The sequence below is a fragment of the Tetrao urogallus genome (assembly GCF_951394365.1).
Source record: "Tetrao urogallus genome assembly, chromosome: 12".
Taxonomy (NCBI): Eukaryota; Metazoa; Chordata; class Aves; order Galliformes; family Phasianidae; genus Tetrao; species Tetrao urogallus.
The window spans coordinates 17,979,666-17,997,847 of record NC_136825.1 but is presented as its reverse complement, the minus strand read 5'-3'; the positions used below and the strand labels follow the sequence as shown (position 1 = coordinate 17,997,847).

The following is an 18,182-nucleotide window of genomic DNA, read 5'->3' as shown; positions in this document are numbered from 1 at the left end:
GGGCTGAGACAAGACATTATGTTGCCTTCTGTATAAACCAAGATAAACAAGGATGCTGTTGTTGTACATGTTGTCCCTTAAATTACTGAAGGAACATAGAACGTCAGTGCTTTTTATATCTTCCCTATTAGGTATCAAATGAACCTGGCAACCGCTACAACATCCAGCTGATTAATGCCCTGGTGCTCTACGTGGGCACTCAGGCCATTGCGCACATCCACAACAAAGGCAGCACGCCCTCCATGAGCACCATTACCCACTCAGCACACATGGACATCTTCCAGAATTTGGCAGTGGACCTGGACACCGAAGGTGAGCTGGAGACGAGGGGGCCCAGGGGAGACGAGAGGGCCTGGGGGAGACCTCGTTGCACTCTACAACATCCTGAAGGGGAGGTTGTGGTGAAGAGGGATTTGGCCTCTTCTCCCAGGCAGCGAGCAGGACGCAGGGTAATGGCCACAAGTTGTATCAGAGGAGGTTTAGATTAGACATAAGGAAGAACTTTTTGTCTCAGAGAGTGGTCAGGCACTGCAATGGCTGCCCAGGGAGGTGGTGGAGGCGCTGTCCCTGGCAGAGTTCAAGAGGCATCTGGATGACGTGCTGTGTGATATGGTTTAGTGCTGGTGGTGGCAGTGGTGATGAGGAGATGGTTGGACTAGGTGATCTTACAGGTTGTTTCCAACCTTGTGATTCTATGATTTGTCATGCCTGCCTTAAAGGAGATTTGAGCTATGAGAAATGCAGATCGTTCCATGCAGCTGCTAGTGAACTCCAGCAAGCAGTCCTACATTAAATACAGAGCAGTATTAAAAGCAGGGGGAAGGAGAAATCACCTTAATGAGAATTGTGATTACTGCCCCACCAGCTAGAGCTGGTGAGGCTTCTGCACATCTTCAGTTTCTGTTTCTTGTACCTGGGTGGGGGTGTGCTTAGGAACGTTAATTTTAGGCAATGCTATTTGTTTCTCTTTCCCTCTCACATTTGGACCAGGGGTCACCATATGTACTCCCAACTTCTCCCCTGCAGGTCGGTACCTCTTCCTGAATGCAATTGCCAATCAGCTGCGATACCCCAACAGTCATACCCACTACTTCAGCTGCACCATGCTTTACCTGTTTGCAGAGGCCAACACTGAAGCTATCCAGGAGCAGATCACCAGGTGAGAGGGAATGCATTTAACTTGCCTGCGTTCAGCTTCTTGCTTTCACTCCTTGTGTCCTTTCAGGTCCTTTGAGACCTTTCTGTTCTAACTGTTTTGTTCTTGGACTGCAGGGTTCTCTTGGAACGACTGATTGTAAATAGGCCTCATCCCTGGGGTCTCCTCATCACTTTCATCGAGCTGATAAAAAACCCAGCATTTAAGTTCTGGAACCATGAATTTGTTCACTGCGCTCCAGAAATTGAGAAGTGAGTATAACTTCGTAACAAAATCACTGAAGGAATGTATTAGAAGCTGGTGCTTCGTTGCACCTTGAGCTGTGGGTGCCTCACAGTAGAAGCAGCATTTCCTGCCATAAGAGGAGGGAACACAACCTGAGAGCAGAATGCAAAGTGGTTACTGGAAGTCATAGTAAGCTGCTATGAGAGATGCTGATTATTTTTTTTTCCTGTCCTCTGTGTGTGGAAGTTTGTTCCACAGCAAAACGTTACATTGCAGAGGAGATCCTGGAGATCTTTTAAAAAAGAAAAAAGTATTGGAGCTGGAAACAGAGCTGCCATCAGTATCACAGAATCATAGAATGGCCTGGGCTGAAAAGGACCACAGTGATCATCTAAACTCAGCCCCCTGTGTGTGCAGGTCACCAACCAGCAGCCCAGGCTGCCCAGAGCCACATCCAGCCTGGCCTTGACTGCCTGCAGGGATGGGGCATCCACAGCCTCCTTGGGCAACCTGTGCCAGTGCCTCACCACCCTCTGGGTGAAAAAATTCCTCCTAACATCCAACCTAAACCTCCTCTGTCTCAGTTTAAAACCATTCCCCTTGTCCTATCACTGTCCACCCTCACAAACAGCAGTTTCCCCCTCCTGTTTATAGGCTCCCTTCAAATACTGGAAGGCCACCATGAGGTCTCCCTGCAGCCTTCTCTTCTCCAAGCCAAACAAGCCCAGTTCCTTCAGCCTTTCCTCTTAGGAGAGCACAGTGCAGTACAGAGGGCTCAGAGCAGCCTGCTACACAATGCACATGCTGTTCAAACACTGCTCTTCTGTGTTCTCATGGGGACTGAGCTGAGCACGCTGCGTTTTATGATGCAGTAGCACTGCAGACAATCACAGCCTGGCTCCTTTGCCCACACGTTTGCTAAAGCACATTGCAGCTGGGGAGTGTTTGCAGCTGTGGTGCAGTGGGTTCCAGGTGGAGAGCAGAGTTGACGACTGATGCTGCTGTGCTTCTGTGTTCAGGTTGTTCCAGTCGGTTGCACAGTGCTGCATGGGGCAGAAGCAAGCCCAGCAAGTAATGGAGGGGACTGGTGCCAGTTAGATGAGCTGCATCTTGTTGTAAACGTGCCGGCCTGGAGGCCCCTGTCCCATCCACCGACAGAAGAATCTGTAAGGCTCCTCCTGATCTTCCCAGCTCCCTTGATTGGGAGCACGCAACCGACCTGGCGTCAAAATCCTTGGGCACGTTCCAAAGTTTGAAACAAATCTGTGACTTTTGGCCAAAATGCAGAAGATGCTGTGAATATCATTTTGAACTAGTGTAAATACAAGGAACAGAAACGTTTGTCTGGACTTCTGGGTTTGTGCAAAGCGTGTAAAAGGCAAGTGGGTAACTGGTGCCTGTCCAGCTTGTAATAAAGGGGCAGCTGCTGATGCCAAGTGCTTGTCTGGGGCAGACCTCCTTGTCCTGACATTGCCAGACTCCCAAAGAATATTGAAAAGCCAGTTATATTATTATGTAACTTATTTTTTTTTTTCTTTATGTGGATGGGGGACCTTTAAATCAGTAAAGTTGTTTTACAAGGGGGGGAGGGGGGAAGAAAAAGAAGTGGCTATGTTTGGAATATGGGAATACTATGGAGTGAGGGGGGGGGGTTGAGCTTCAGAGTTATTTTTCCCCTTTCCTCCCAGTGCTGACAGAACCGTGTGGCAGTCAGAACGCCTCCTTTCTGTTGGAGAAGATACACCTCAGGCCCTTTGGGAGAGGGTCAGCTGTTTTTAGTAAAGAAACCAGAGACCAGGCCTATAGCTTTTTCTTTTTTTTTTTTTTTTCTTCTGACACTTGTAAATTTTGGAGAAGGGGGGACTAAACGTAGACCTTTCCCTACCCTATGACAGTATAAGTTTGTTAAAAAAAAAAAAAAAAAATTAAAAAAAAATCAAAACAGCAAAAAGAAACAGAAAATTAAAGAAAAAAAAAAACAAAACAAAGGACCAATACAGCCCATTTTGTAAGGATTTTGAATGTTTTGTAAAGTATTGGTCCACGTGTTGTATTTTGTAGCCTTTCTAGTTCTTGGGCTTTAGTTCTCCCACTTCTTGTATGTATGCATACTGTAGTTACACATTAAAGTCATGACATGCAGCACGTGCCACTCTGCTTATTCTCTCCAGCTCCATCCTACCTGGCCAGTCACTGCCTTTCAAAATTCTGTTTTCAGCCATCCAAAAATGTGCAGTTTTCCAGTGCGTTTTGGATGCTGCCTGGTGAGAAGAGGGAAGACCTGCTGTGAATAGATGAAGCCTTGGTTCTTAGTGCCAGAAGGAGGGGCGCAGTGGTTACGTGGAGGTGGGAAGTTGACAAGCAGAGTGCTAGAGAGGACACAGCGGTGGAGGGACGCAGAGCACAGGTAGCAGCCCAGCTTTATTCCTAGCCACGCTCCCTGATACAACACTCCCTTCACTGAGTGTCTGCAAGCCTGCTGGTTTACCCAGCTCAACCTGTAGGCATGAACACTGCAAGCTCCTCTGGCCTTACAACATAGGAGTGATAGAAGGAGGGATTCACTGCAAGTTGCGACATTCTGGCTATGCAGCTGACACTCCAGCTTGCTCTTCCCTCCTGCAGTGGTTTAGGATACAGAGAACTAACAGCAACTAGCTTTATCCAGAGCACATTTGACAGGGTTTTTCTGCCATGTAAGCCAAGCTCTGCAGGTGAGCTTGTTGACTTGTCCTACTGGCTCCCAGTGCTGGCTCTGCTAAAGCTCAAAGGTCTCTGTGCTTCTGTACTAATACTGCTGTACACATCTGGTTCCCTTTAGGCCTTAGGAGCTGTCAGGCTGGTGTAAAAGAGGGTGAGAGGCAGAGGGGACTCTGCCAAAATCCCAACCTGTGTTACATGAAGTTCATGGGCAGGTAGGAGGGTACAGGTGACCTTGTTTCTTCCTGATGAGGGAAAGAACCCCCAGCTGGCGCTGTGCTGTGTGCTGGTGCCAGCTGTGGGGATTCCAGTGTCCTTGCCAGCAGGGGCCCTGGCTTGTAATGCCCTCTGGCTGGAAGAATAACCTTTCCATTCACTGCTGTGTGCCTGCTTTGAAGTGTAGCCTGCTGTAGAACCAAGCCTGGATGGCAGACCGGACTCTGAACAGCCACTGCATTACTCCATTACCTGCAGTAATGTTAAAGCACTCTGGACCCCAGCAGTGCAGGTAGGGCTGCAGCTAACCTTTGCTTTTTTGCTGTCACTGCAGCTAAAATTAATGTAGAGATCTTGAGGGGAGGGAGGGGTTGCATCCTGCTGAAGTAGACAGCAGTGGCTGGGTAAGAAACTCCACCTTTATTTAACACAGCTTGGCCTGCCAACCTCCAGCGTGTTGTCTTACAAAGCTGCCAAGGGAAAAGGAAGGCTATACGTGATGTACAGTAGTGGTGCCTGAGTTAGGGTACGTATCAGAAACCCAACCTGCAGACCTGTGGCTGCTCTCAGAGTCTCCAGCACTTACAGAATGCCTTCTGCAGAGGTGAGAGGAATCACTGTGCTGTTCTGAGCCTCCGTGAAAGCCAGAAACTGATGGGCTCCTGCTTGAAGAATGCTCAGTATTGAAGTCTAGGTGAGCTGTTCAGTTCTTAGCACTTCTGCTCTGCCTTTCTGTGAGGTAAGAGCTACCAGCTGGAATTCTGCCTTGTTCACCTGGACGAAGCACAGTGATTGCCTCGAATCTCTGATGCTGAGTGAGGGAACCCACTTCTTATGCTGGTGGTGCGTCAGCCTTCCCTAAGCAACCATGACAAGACGTGGGTTTCACCAAGTCCTCTCGATGAACGGGGTGGCTGTGCTCCAGCCTTCTTACTGTCAGGGCACCTAAGAATGCTCCTGTGCTCTGCAAATTCGTTCTTTATGCAGAGGTAGCTAAAAAGCCAGAAGCCGTATGAGGGACAAGTGGGCCCATCTTGCCTCCCATCCTTGCTGCTGCAGAAGAGAGGGCTGAAGGCTGAGCACAGTTCTGGGCAGCTGATTTCTGGGGGCAGTGAGGCTTTTATTGCACCAGCTCTAGCAGCTGATGCAGGATCCTTTTCTGCCCGTAGCGCACGTGCAGAGCTTGCTGCTCCCTTCGACTCAGTTTCTCATAAACCTCCTTACTGAGCAAGTCCTGCTCTGCTCTCAGGTCTGACCTGTACGACTGCAGGGTCAGCAGCACGCTGTCGTAAAGCAGCATCTTACAAGGGGCTTTCAGTCTGGAGAGAGCTGCATTAGAAAGGGTCGAGCTTTCCTCTTCCTCACTGTCCTCCTCCCAGCCATCTTGTTCCTTGTACTCCTTGAACTCTTCTTCTGACATGCACAGCACCTGCAATGACCCAACCACGGAGCTCAGGGGAAGTGCGAGCACCTCAGCTTCCTTCCCTAGAGCAGCACAGTCTGTGGGGCAGGTGAGTTATTCCCCAGCTGAGGAATTATGCCTCAGTGAGAGAGTAATAGCTAATGCCAAGGGATGTGGGAGAGCATCCAAACAGCCACAACTTAAGTATGGAGGGGAGGAAGGACAAGGTTAGTCCAGGAGAAGAGGGCAGTCACACGCTGAGAGTTCAAGTGCTCGTCTGCCTTCATTTCACTGTTCTGCCACGGTTCTAACAGCTGCAGCACAGCGTGTGCCCTCTCTTGTGCAGCTCTTGAGCCAGCTGGTCACCACCCAACACCGCTCACCTTCAGGGTTGTGGACAGCTCCTCCTCTGTCAGCACTTCATCCCAGCCCAGCACGAAGGCGCCTTCCTCTCCCACCATCTCCAGCTGGCACAAGAAGTCCCACTGTTCAGCCACCAGCTGCTGCTGTGCTTCGCTTTTGGCACCTGCTTTGAAGACAGCAGAGCTGCAAACCCAACTCGGTTTGCAGTAGCGGTGACGGCAGAAGGGGAAACAGGAAGCAGAAAGCTGCAGCATCGCCCCAGCACCTGAAGTGCCGTGGAGCAGCCTCGTTTCCCTTCACCCTGAGCCCCGTTTCATTACGTCACTGCTTAACAGGAGCGAGCCCTGCCCCATCCTTTGCCAGGGTGCCACTCACGCTGCAGCGCTGCCTTCCGTACGGTCACCATCTGGATGTCAGCTGTGTCGTTGGTGTTGCCTGGATATGGCTCTGCAAAGCCATACATGTGCAGGAGCTGCCAGTTGGCCATCTGCCCGTAGGTGTTGAAGATCTCCTGCCCTTTGCTGATGGGTTGTGTTGTAACCATCCGTAAACACCTCTGCAAGCAGAGAGAGTAGAGGCTCTGAGAGCTGTGGCAATCCTACTGTTCCTTAATGGGGTGCTTCTCGGAGCAGGGTGCTGGTTTTCCCCAGGAAGGTGATTCAAGTATGTGCCTAACGTGTGATATTCTCTGTGCAACAACAGTGAGTAACAGGAGAAGCAAGCCTCGGGTCCTGTCCTGCAGCAAGAGCATCTTTAGGAAGGTTCACCTGATCCTAAATTCTTCCTGGCTGTAACAAAGCAAACAGCAGCTGCGTGTGTCACACAAAACAGCTTACAATGAATCCAGGCCCGCTTGTTGCCCTGGCCTCAGAGAGGCAGTCATGCAGGGAAGGGGCGCAGGGCCCCAGCACTCACCGGAGCGTATTCCAGGCTGGCGTTGTGGTTGGCCACGTGATTCAAAATATCAGCGACGGGCACCATCATGGGAGGATTGGGGCCCTTCTCATCTTCATCTTCCTCCTCTAAAGGCTCCTGAAAGCTACGACAAGGCACATGAAGACAATCCTGTTTTATACCTTGCAAGACGAGGCAAGCTTTAGCTGATTCTTGCGCTCTTTTAGATCATACAGCCTGTCATCACTCACCACCCTCTTCTCCCCTCGCTCATCTTTCCTCCCCTGCATCAGAGCAAACCCTCCCCGCTCACCTGTAAGCCATCACAAAAGCCACCAGCTGCTTGTACAGCTCCAGCGTGTGCAGCTCAGGGTCAAAGATGTCGGGGTGGGACTTCATGAAGGGCAGGATGATGGAGCTGTACTCCAGCTGGATGTTAGCCAGGTCCTTGTCCACTGCCTCAGGGATGCCAGTGCCCTGCAGGAGCTTCGTTCGCTCTTCTTCTGGCCTGTTGCAAACAAAACTAGCAGCTCTATCTCCATCTGCCCCTAGGAAGAAGGGTCTGAACTCCTTCAAAACAGCAGCTTTGTGCTCTGGGGAGCTCTGTGTTCTGTTGCAGGGAATTGCAACCTCATTTAGCGCCGCACAGGCACAGGGCTGGAGCAGCTGAAGTCACCCAGCACTCCCACATCCCTTCAGCTGCAGCACGGGGCCCTCTGCAGAGCTGCTGGCTTTCGCCTTACCAGAACATGGGGTGATCCAAGCTGCTGAAGTCCTGCCAGAGGGAGAAGTAGGGCTGCCAGCGGGAGGTGCTGGTTGTGTATTCGTGCAGCAGGGCCAGCAGGAGCGGCACCCACCCAGACTGGCTCTGCAGGGACTCCTGGGCTACGCAACCAGAAGTAACAAAGAAAACATAAATAATTGAGGTTGATCTGACATTTTTGCTCTGAAAAATATATTTTCCCAGAACTGAAGTGTGCAGCAGTGACTCAGAGCAATAAGAAAACGCCCTGGCTTATAGGCTGCCTTCACTGCTAGTGGGCAAAATCCCGGCACAGGGCTGCAAATGAGACGACCTTCAAGGTCTCTTACTCCGTTCTGTGCTTCCCCCCGGCCTGGCTGCTGCAGGACCAGGAGCTGCCGCCCCGTGCTGGCACTTCACCCACTTCACGTGCGTGAAACCGGAACGGCTTCCTCCAAGCACTGAAGCGAGCGCTGGGCAGGGAGGGCCGCGCTGTCCCCTGAGAGAGGAGCTTTCCCATCGCGGTGCAGGCAGCAGGACCGTGCCCTGCGCTTTACCGCAGCCCCACTCATACACAAAGCAGAGAACCCAAGAGCCAGTACCGCCCCCCGGCCCCGCTTATGGACAAGACGCGGTAAGGCGGAGCACCGGGAGGCCCCGCGCGGCGCTCACCGTCGTGCAGCAGGGCTCGGATGGCGCACGTGTGCTGGGACAGCAGCGCGCTGCGCGGCACGGAGAACAGCAGCTCTCCCGGCTCCAGGTCGGCGGCGGCCAGCAGCCCGTAGCCCGACACCGTGCCCCGCCGGCTGATGGACACCTGCGGGGACAGCCCCGCTCAGCCCCGCGGCCTTCCGCCCGCTCCGGGGTCGGGCCCGCTCCCCGCCGACGCTCACCTTGGGGCTGAGCTCCACGCCCGCCGCCTCGCACCACGCCACGAAGCCCGCCGTGGGGTCCGGCCCCGCCGCCCTGCGCCGCTTGGCCGGGGCCGCCATGGCCGCACGTGGGCGGCGCGCACGTCCGGGCGGCACCAAGCCCCGCCCCTCTGCAGACGGTGGCCACGGCGGGACAAAAAGAATCTGCGGAGCGAGAACGCGTCCGCATCCTTCTGGGGTCCTCCGCGGGCCGTGGCGAGCACCGCCCAACAGCCCCACGTGAGCCTGGATAGCTCAGTTGGGAGAGCATCAGACTTTTAATCTGAGGGTCCAGGGTTCAAGCCCCTGTTCAGGCGCCGCTTTATCCTTTAGGCGCGTTCCCCGTTCCTCCCTCCCGCAGCCCCGGCACACGCAGCCGAGCCGTCAAACCGAAGCGCGGTTTTATTGCACCGACGAACTTTGCTTCCCGGCGGCTCCCATCCACTCAGTGCAGCGCAGCCCGGGCCGAGCGGCGGCCCCCGCCTCGTGCGTTCATTTCTTGCCAGCAAGAAAACAAAGAGGTAATAAATAGGAAGCGCGTCGTGGGGGGCGGGGGGTAACAGCGCAGGCTGGGGACGCGTGGCCGTGGCCCACGGGAGCTCAGCGGGGGATGCAGCGTCTCCATGTCGTTACATTAAAATAGACTATTTAAAAAAATCATTTCTAGGAGTTAAAAAACGCCCGCCGTCCCTCGTCCGGCCGCGGGGTTAAATGACGTGGCAGCAGTTGAACTGCCCCAGGGACAGCAGGCTCTCCTTGGGGCCGGGGTGGATCTTGAAGGCCAGAGCTTTCTCGCACAGCGGGAACTGCATCAGCCGCTCCCTCAGGCTGCCGCTCTTGCCCTTACCCGGGTCCAGCTTTATCACGTTCTCCGCCTCCCCCTCGCTGCCCCCCGCCCCCCTGGGGACCCCGGGGCATTTCTCCTTCGGCTCTGGGGAGGCTGCGGGGACGCCTCCCCTTTCCCCGGGACGCCCCGAGCCCTCCCTGCCCTCGGGGGTCCCCGCGCCGCCCCTCCTGTTCCCCCGCGGCTCCGGGGGCCCTCGGGCTCCGCTGGCGGCCCGGTACCCCGCCCGGCCCCCCGGCTCGGCCCCCCAGCCCAGCACCTCCCCGCGGCACGGCGGCCGACGGGCCCCGGCACGGAGGAAATCTCGCATCTGCTCCTGGTTCAAGGAGCTGCTCTTCCTCTCCATCACGCTGGGTCTGCACTCCTCTTCCTCCTCCTCTTCTTCCTCCTCGCAGATTTGCTGCAGGGCCGGGGTGCTTTTGGTGATGGCCGTATCGATGGTGGGAGCCTTCAGCAGCACCCGGGGGGCCTGACGGCCGCGGCTGCCGTCCCCGCCGCTGGGCTGGGAGCTGCCGGGAACCTCTGCTACGGGCTGACAGCCCGCAGTGCCACCCCCGGGGCCGAACGTGTCCGAGAGGTCGGTCCTGAGCGTGGGGAAGGGCAGAGGGGGGGGTCGGCACCCGGCTGCGTGGTGCTTGGGGCGGTGGAGGGGTGGCTGGGGCTCACCTGCTTTGCACCTGCTTGGCCAGGTCGTAGAGGAGGCTCTGACGGCGGCTCTGCTCCTCCTGCTTCTCCCGCAGCATCCTCTCGGCCAGCAGAAAGTAGGTGGCCGTGATGTGGTTGTAGCGGTCGGCCTCCAGCGCCCTGCGTGACACCGGGAAGGAAGAGCATCAGAACCCGACGGCCGCGCTCACGCCGGCACCACCAGACCTCCCTCCTTTCCTCCCTCCCTCCCTCCGCCCCCCTCCGGCTGCCGCTCACTCCTGGATGGCGTCGCGGTCAGCGATGTGCCCGCACGTCATGGCCTGGATGATGATCTCGTGCTCCTCCTGGGACACGCGTTTGTGCGAGGTGAGGGGCAGCAGGCAGCGGCTGGCGGGGGACGGATCCACCCCCTGCAGCCACGCGTGGCCCTCGATCTGCTCCAGGGAGGCTCTCTGCCGGGGGTCCCGCTGCAGCATCCTGGAGATGAGGCTGCCCGGGGAAGGGAGGGACACCTGCATGAGTGCGGCCAGCGCCTTCCCCCGGCCCCGGCCCCATCCCTCCGGCTGCCGCGGGGCTCCCATGGGGGCGGGGACAGCGGGGAGAGGCGCCTACTCGGAGCACTGCGCGGAGACGTGCGGGGGCACGGTGTAACGGCAGTCCATGATCATGGTGAGCGTCTCGCTGTCGTTGGCCTCCTGGAAGGGCGGCTGTCCGCATACCAGCATGTAGAGGATGACTCCCAGGCTCCAGATGTCTGCAAGAGGAAGAGGAAGACGAGAGTCAGTAAGCTCCTGAGGAAGCACAAATGTGCCACTCCATTGGGAAGGATCCCAGCCGGCAGGGATCGGGGACCCCGACGGCACACAGCCCCTCGTGGCACTTCAGCACTGTGGCACCCAACGCGCATAGGGACGGCTGCATGCAGGCCTCCCAAATCTGGCCGTGGGGCTGGAGCCCAAGTGCCACAGGGATGGGGCTCCAGCACGCACCTGCAGCCTTCACTTCAGTGCCAGCCCCTCTGGAGGACGTCCCCGGAGCAGGGCAGCAGCGTCACCAAAGCTCCCCACAGCCCGGGTGCTGGGTCAGCCCTTCCCAGCTGCTCAAGCACACCCCGGATGGGCCGCCCTGCCCCGGGGTGGGCGCCAGCGCTGTGCCAGCTGCAGCAGCACTCATCTTCACGTGCCTCCTTGTGACCACACGCAGCCCCGCTGCAGAGACGCCCCGTGCGCAGCTCCCGCCCCGCCTGGCAGCCCAGAGAATGATTTTCTTCCTATTGCAAAACCGCTTATTTTTAGGATGCTGAGCGCAGGCTCTCCCTTAATACCTTCAGCTTCTTAAGTGCCTCTGCATTTTAAAATTTCTCATCCGTGCCAGTTTCCTTGCTTGATTTGCTTTTGCAGAGCCACGTATTCGTGTTCCCACCACCCCTCCGAGCCCTGACAGCTCTCAGCTTTGAATCCTTCCCCTCGCCCCACGCTGAAACCGGGCTGTTTCCTTGCAGAGCTCCAGCACTGTTTTGCCCAGCCCTCCTGCCCCAGCTCCCCGCAGGGCTGGCCAGACTCCCAGCCCTCCTTCTCCTCCCGTGGCCCAAAGCACCGGCAGGAAGCGCCCGGAGGAAACTTTGGGAGCTGGAGGCGGCTGCATCCTAAGCAGGTTTCCTTCCCACATCCAACTGCTGCCAGGGCCACGATGTGCTCAGCCGAGCATCCCAGGGGCAGGATTTGTCCCACAGGGCTCTGCGGATGCCCGAAGCGCCACAGGGAACTGAAACGCAAGCCTACGTGCATGCCAAGATGGCGATAAACGGGAGCACAGGAGGCACGGGACACCTCCAGACCCTTACCCACAGCTGGAGCGTCGTACTCATCCCCAAGCAGGATCTCCGGTGCTGAATATGCCAGCGAGCCACAGCTGGTGGTGAGCATCTTGCCGGGCTGGAAGCGGTTGCTGAAGCCAAAGTCCGTCAGCTTGACCACCCCCTGCTCCTGGAAGAAGACCACGTTCTCGGGCTTGAGGTCTCGGTGCACCACGTGCAGCTTGTGGCAGTAGGAGATGGCGTGGACGATCTGGGCGAAGTAATGCTTGGCGCGGGGCTCGGCCAGGCCGCCCTCGTGCCTCATGATGTGGTCGAACATATCGCCGCCGTCGCCCAGCTCCAGGATGAGGTAGAGCTTGGCGTGGGTGTCGATGACCTCGTAGAGGCGCACCACGTTGGGGTGCTGCACCAGCTTCATGCAGCGCACCTCCTGCAGCAGCTGCCCCGCCGCCTCGCCCGCCAGCTTGCTCTTGTCGATCACCTTGACGGCCACGCGCTGCCCCGTGAAGACGTGCCTGGCCAGCTTCACCACGGCGAAGTGGCCCTTACCCAGCGTGCGCTCCAGGTCGTACAGCCCCGCGATCTTGCTCTCGGCCATGGCGCCGGGTGGGGACGGGCATCGGGCGCTGCGGGGCGGACAGTGCTGACAAAGGGCGTCGCGATTCCTGAGCACCCCAGCACCCACCGCAGGGACCCCGCGCATCCCTCCATCCCTCGGCGCCCCAGAAGCACAGCGCTGCACCTCCAGGACCTCAGCCCCGGCACCGTGGGTGCCCTAATGCACCCACCTCCCCCATCCTCAGGCACCCCAACATCCCGCCTGGTTCTCAGCATCCCTGCCACCTCAGCACCCCGAATCATAGAACCATAGAATGGCCTGGGTTGCAAAGGAGCACAGTGCTCATCCAGTTCCAACCCCCTGCTGTGTGCAGGTCGCCAACCAGCAGCCCAGGCTGCCCAGAGCCACATCCAGCCTGGCCTTGACTGCCTGCAGGGATGGGGCATCCACAGCCTCCTTGGGCAACCTGTGCCAGTGCCTCACCAGCCCTGTCCCCAGACACCTCAGTACCCCTGTGGTCTTCAGCACCCCAAGCATCCCAACAGCCCTACTTCCAGCACCCCCCAACCCTGAGGGTGTTACTGAGCCCCCCGACACCCCAACCTTCTGACCCCCGGTACCCCGTGCTGCACCCCAATACCACCAGCCCTCGGCACCCCGATATCCCCACCTCCAGCACCCCAATCTCCAATCCCCATCCAGCACCCCAAAACGCCACCCTCCAGTTCCCAGCACCCCAAAACAACCACGGCCATCCCGACCCGTAGCACCCAAGCGCCCCAAACCCCCGCAGCTCCGCATCCCCAGCGCACCCCAACTCCCAGCACCCCAACACAACCACCGCACCTTTCCAACCTCCCCCTCCAGCCCCCAAACACCGCTCCCAAACCCCACGTCCAACCCCTCGCGATCCGCCCTCGTCCCCCCCCACCCCCCATCCCTCAGCCCCCCTCCGTACCCCCGGGGGTCCCGCACTCACCGCACGGCGGAGCTCGGGGCCGCGGGGCTGCGGCGTCCCGGAGCGCCCGCCCCGCTGACGTCAGCGTGCTCCGGCCCGCAGCCTTAAAGGGCCCCCGTCCCTCCCGCACCCCCGCCCCGCATCCTGGCTGAGGCCGGGCGCAGCTCATCGCACCCGGCTCGGCTTCCAGCCCGCTCCTCTCCCCGTCTCCCATACGGACACGTGCGGGATGGCCTCGCTGCGGCCGCTCATTTCCTGGAAGCGATGCGGGCTGCTCATTTAGCTCGTTACTGCCCGGCCGAGCACCCGCAGATTAAAAAGCTCTCAGCGCTCGGCCGCCTCGGCAATGTTAATGCCTTCCCAGAAGCCTGCAGCCCATAATGAGCCCCGCTCCAGGCTGGCGTCACTGCTGCGGGCTGAGGGGACAGGAATGGGGTTTGCGTCCCACTATGGCAGCAGGGTGCTGTGCAGGGGGCTTGAGGGGGTCTTGTGCATCCAGCTGGGTGGGGGGGAGGGGGGGAACCCAAATGGGTGTGAGGTATTGGCATTCTAAATGGGTGTGAGGTGTGGGCATCTCAAATGGGTGCAGGATGCAGGGATCCCAGCTGGATATGGGGCTGCAGGAGGACTGATGTGAGCAGGGTGGATGCAGAGGTAACTCCTCCATCCCTGCCTGGCCCTGTGGCTGTGGGGCTGGGGCTGTACCAGACTCACTGCAGCTTCCTTTGGGTTTGGGTGCGGTGAGAAGCCAAAGGAAGCACATCCGCACGCAGCTGTGGGACACAGCACTCGTCCTTCCTCCTGGGGTGCAGCCGAGGCTGGGATGCTGAGCGATCCGAGGCCGCGGGTCCTGGAAAGCATGAGTGGAGGAGACGCAGTCAGTGCCTGGAGGATCTGCGGCTGGGCAGTGGTGGGAGCAGAGGCTGTAATGGGCTCTGCACCGTGGCTGGGTTCGTGTCAGGAGCTACAGGGCTTTCTCCAAAGCGTGCAGAAGGATGAGGGAGTGGGGCTGCGTGTACTCAGAGGCTCCTCTGGCATCAGAGCTGCTCCTTTCCGTGGCTTTTGCTGGCTGTAGGGACACGGGGCGTTTAGAGCAGGCTTCCCAAAGCCAGAGTGCTGGTGGAGGAAGGGGGACAGGGGCAGATGTTGGGCCAGAAGCATTGCCGGTGTGTGAGGACACAGGAGGAAGCTGCGTGTCCATCACTGGTCCTCTCTCCCTGGGTACCAACACAGGAGCAGCATCGCTGCGTAGGCTTGCTTGGATTTTGGGACAAGTGGGCACCAGCTCCCGGCCGCAGCCCCGCACAGCAGCACTGCATCCCACCCACGTCCTGCCGGTGCTCTGCCATCCAAACAAAGCCCCGTCTGCAGCAGAGCCCACCTACCTGCTGCTTAGCGGGGTCATGTGGCTGAGGCACTTAATTAACGAGGAGCCGATATAAGTTCCCGGCGAGATGTGGGGAGGGAGGACATCGAGGCAGAGCGACTCCGAGCGAGCCCTGCAGAGCGGTGCCTGCAGCCCCACACCGCCTGGAGGTCAGTGGGTCTGCAGGGAAGGGGCTGCAGAGCAGGGGTGGGTCTGGGTGCCCACGGCATGGAGTGGGGTGGCACTGCGGGGTGAAGGAGCTCTGGGTTCCCCTGTGAGTGAGGGATGGGAGGGGAGAGGGGCTGGTCCCGCCTGGAGGTGCTCCTGGCAGCACGACTAGAGGCTTTGCATGAAAGCTTTTTTGTCTTTTTAGGGTTCTTTAGGGGAAATGTGTGGCCCAGAGCTGCCACAGCCACTGCAAGGACCTTTGCTGTCACACGCAGACCTGAAGGTCCTCTATCCAGGCCCGCTCTCTGTCAGCTCCACACCGCCCTGTAGTGATTTTCCCAAAGCCCCACTGTTGTCTGTTGTGCCCAAATCCCGTGGCAGCCTCAGCCTCTCCCTTGCGGGAGCTTTCACAAAACACAGGGATGTCCCATGGCCTTTTTGGGGACACTCCTGTCACTGCGCCTCCAGCTGCAATGCCCAGGGCAGTGCAGGAGGCCGCTGGCTGCAGCCATAGGAAGCTGCTGCTCCCATCCGCTCACCGCGCTCCTGCCCACGGTGTTGCGTACCTGTCTGTAAGACTGGCTGCCAAACACCTCTGGGGAGCATCACGGAGGAGACAGCCCAGAGCCGGGGTGCAGGAAGGCAGCCGAGCTGGCAGCCCTGCTGGCAGAGGGACCGGGCTGACGCTGGCCGCTTGCTCTCTGTGCACGTTGCCCCAGGACCATGCTGAACGCGCTGCTGCTGTGCTACGGGCTGCTGCAGGGGATCCAGGCCATCCTCAGCTCGGAGCTCAGCCACAGCCCCCTGCAGAAGATGAGCTCCGGGCTGGAGGAGGCAGACAGAGCCCGCTACCCCAGCCTGCTGCACAAGGCCAAGGAGCTGCCAGTGGAGCTTGCTGGTGAGTCCTGCGGTCCTCGGCCCTCCCTGGGACAGCCGGCTCCCCAGAACTGAAGCATGGAGCTCCTGCTCAGCCCGCAGTGCCCTCCTTGCCCAGCCTCTCTCTGTTTCACAGGAGCTATTCCCAGGCCGGACTTGGATCAGATGGAGGTGCATGAAGGTGATGGTAACCTCCTGCAGAAAAGCAGCGTGCTGGAACCACAGGTAACACACCGAGAGTCTTTGTTTTCCTAAAAACACCCCAAACAGGGTTGCTTTGAGCCACATCAGGCTCCTCTGTGCCCCGGGGTGGTTGGGAGCAAACACTTCACGAGATGCTGCATCCCTTCGCTGCCTGCTGAGGGGTGTGGACATGCTGGGAGTCAGGGAAGCTGGAAATGGAGGGGCCAGGAAAGCCCCTCTGTTTGGGGTTGGCCTTCAGGGATGCTGCTGCAGGAGCTGGGAGGTGAGCTGGCTGGAGGCAGATGAGGTTTCCCTGCTTCATTTCCTAAGAAACTGTGGGAACCCAACCTTCCCACCGCACATTACCGTAATGACAAGTGGGTGTGAAACATCCTCTTTCGAAATTGCTCCAGCCAGACCAATTGTTCAGCCAAAAATCAGAGGGGACTGTGAGAACGCTTCCAGCCAAGGGGAATAGGAACAGTGAATCAATGACTGCCAGGTCCTTTGGGAGGAAATGCCAACCTCCCTTCCTCTTGTGGTGTGTAAGCAATCTGCCCCTGCTGTCCCTGCAGAGGACCAGACTTCCATCTCAGGGACAGATGGAGACCTGAGTCTCTGAAGTTCCGAGCCACTGAAGTGATGCAGGGCATGGGGAATATCCCACAATGAGAGATCGGAGAGGCCAGGGTTGTTTTCCTATGGACAAACAATTTAAGGATCCTTGAAGGGAGGTAACCTCAAGGGGAAGGAAGGCTTCAGCTGGAGGGAAGAGGGGAATCCCAAGCAGGTCTTCACAGATGATGCCTTAGGTCCCCTGCGCTCAGGGGTCTGCAAGCAAAGCATGAAGAGGAACTGGCATCACCAGGGTCCAGCACCAAGCCCCAAGTATCTTCTTCTAGGAGCAAGCTGAATTCGGATATCTCAGCCTCCTGTTTGAGATGGAGGTGCCTCAGGCTCTGGGCTCTCTAACGCAGTTCCTTGGCAGCAGGGTGGACCATGAGCACTCTCTCTCCTCCTCTCCCCTGCAGGCATTGTCCACGGCCCTGCAAGCTGTAGGCAGGGAGGAGCGGAGCTCTCCTCGCCGCTGCGTCCGTCTCCTGGAGTCCTGCCTGGGCCACCAGATCCCCTGCTGTGACCCCTGTGCCACCTGCTACTGCCGGTTTTTCAACGCCTTCTGCTACTGCAGGAAGATCAGCACCACCTTCCCATGCGGCAAGAACTAATGCCTGTGCCACAGGGCTGCCCACTCGTCCCCACCAGCCTCCCCCTCTGCAGCTCCAATAAAGCAGCAGATAGATAGCACTGCTATTGCTGAGTGTGGGCTATGCTGGGCACTGGGCTCGTGCTGTTGGGAACAAGGGGATGCGGGATGTCCTTCCTGCCCAGGGAGCACAATGCGGTGTGGTTGGAACTGTGGGGGTCACCGAGTGCCACCAGCAGGGCCACCTACAGCTGTGTTCAGTACCATGTCATAGAATCACAGCATGGTTGGGTTGGAAAGGACCACAAAGCCCACCCAGCCCAACCCCTGCCATGGGCTTCCTACCCCTCAGCTTGGGCTGCCCAATGCCCATCCATGTCCTGGGGCACCTCCAGGGATGGCACCCACAGCAGCAATACCAGCCCCTCACCACCCTCTGAGGGAAGCCCCTCACCACCCTCTGTAGTTCCTTTCTATTAAAAGCCATTTCCCTTGTCCTATCACTATCAAACTGCATAAAAAGCCACCCCCCATGCTTGTAAGTTTCCCTCAAGTGCAGGAAGGCCATAGTGAGGTGTCCCCACAGCCTTCTCTTTCCCAGCCTGAACAAGCCCAGCTCCTTTTCAGCCTTTCTTCACAGGAGAGGCACTCTCACCCTCTGGGCCTCCTCTGCACGCCCTCCCCCATCATCACAGGGCGTTCCCCCACCCAAACAGCTCAAACACTCCGAGATGGCAGCGAACACAGCTGAGGAGGGGGCCACGACAGCGTGAAAAGCCTTCAAGTCACGGCTCAGTGCTCAGGGAGAGCTGCTCTCAGCAGCAACCCCGCACCGAGGGGTGATGGCGGTGCTCCGCCTCACACCGCCTCAGCCCTTCCCGCCCGCGCAGAGCCCGCCGGAACCGGAAGTGGGGCATTGACAGCTGCGTCACGTGAGCGCCGGGTCACGTGAGG

At 58.1% G+C, this 18,182-nt stretch overlaps 4 protein-coding genes across 8 annotated transcripts in view; 2 read left to right on the top strand and 2 right to left on the bottom strand.

Moving 5' to 3' along the window:
* The window catches only part of CNOT1 (CCR4-NOT transcription complex subunit 1), a gene marked incomplete at both ends in the record, with an annotated part of 47,295 nt that extends 44,816 nt beyond the window's left edge, over positions 1 to 2,479 (top strand). For all 5 annotated transcript variants that reach the window (XM_079541509.1, XM_079541508.1, XM_079541506.1 and 2 more), the window contains 4 exons: positions 132 to 312; positions 1,027 to 1,159; positions 1,273 to 1,407; positions 2,401 to 2,479. In XM_079541509.1, the coding sequence (XP_079397635.1) occupies positions 132 to 312; positions 1,027 to 1,159; positions 1,273 to 1,407; positions 2,401 to 2,479 (528 nt within the window). The remainder of the gene's footprint in view (positions 1 to 131; positions 313 to 1,026; positions 1,160 to 1,272; positions 1,408 to 2,400) is intronic.
* A 2,938-nt stretch (positions 2,480 to 5,417) lies between these two features.
* Positions 5,418 to 8,690, bottom strand: SETD6 (SET domain containing 6, protein lysine methyltransferase; the record flags this gene model as incomplete). Its single annotated transcript, XM_079541319.1, has 8 exons — positions 5,418 to 5,726; positions 6,083 to 6,225; positions 6,438 to 6,618; positions 6,978 to 7,101; positions 7,270 to 7,464; positions 7,700 to 7,841; positions 8,371 to 8,515; positions 8,592 to 8,690. 8 exons carry the CDS (start codon positions 8,688 to 8,690, stop codon positions 5,418 to 5,420), a joined length of 1,338 nt encoding a protein of 445 aa, XP_079397445.1.
* Positions 8,691 to 9,316: 626 nt separating this feature from the next.
* Positions 9,317 to 12,512, bottom strand: LOC306951124 (SNF-related serine/threonine-protein kinase-like; the record flags this gene model as incomplete). The annotated part of the gene is made up of 5 exons (XM_079541553.1): positions 9,317 to 10,037; positions 10,120 to 10,257; positions 10,375 to 10,587; positions 10,711 to 10,852; positions 11,942 to 12,512. 5 exons carry the CDS (start codon positions 12,510 to 12,512, stop codon positions 9,317 to 9,319), a joined length of 1,785 nt encoding a protein of 594 aa, XP_079397679.1.
* Positions 12,513 to 15,688: 3,176 nt separating this feature from the next.
* Positions 15,689 to 17,250, top strand: AGRP (agouti related neuropeptide; the record flags this gene model as incomplete). Its single annotated transcript, XM_079541501.1, has 3 exons — positions 15,689 to 15,863; positions 15,978 to 16,066; positions 17,056 to 17,250. 3 exons carry the CDS (start codon positions 15,689 to 15,691, stop codon positions 17,248 to 17,250), a joined length of 459 nt encoding a protein of 152 aa, XP_079397627.1.
* Positions 17,251 to 18,182: the final 932 nt, after the last annotated feature.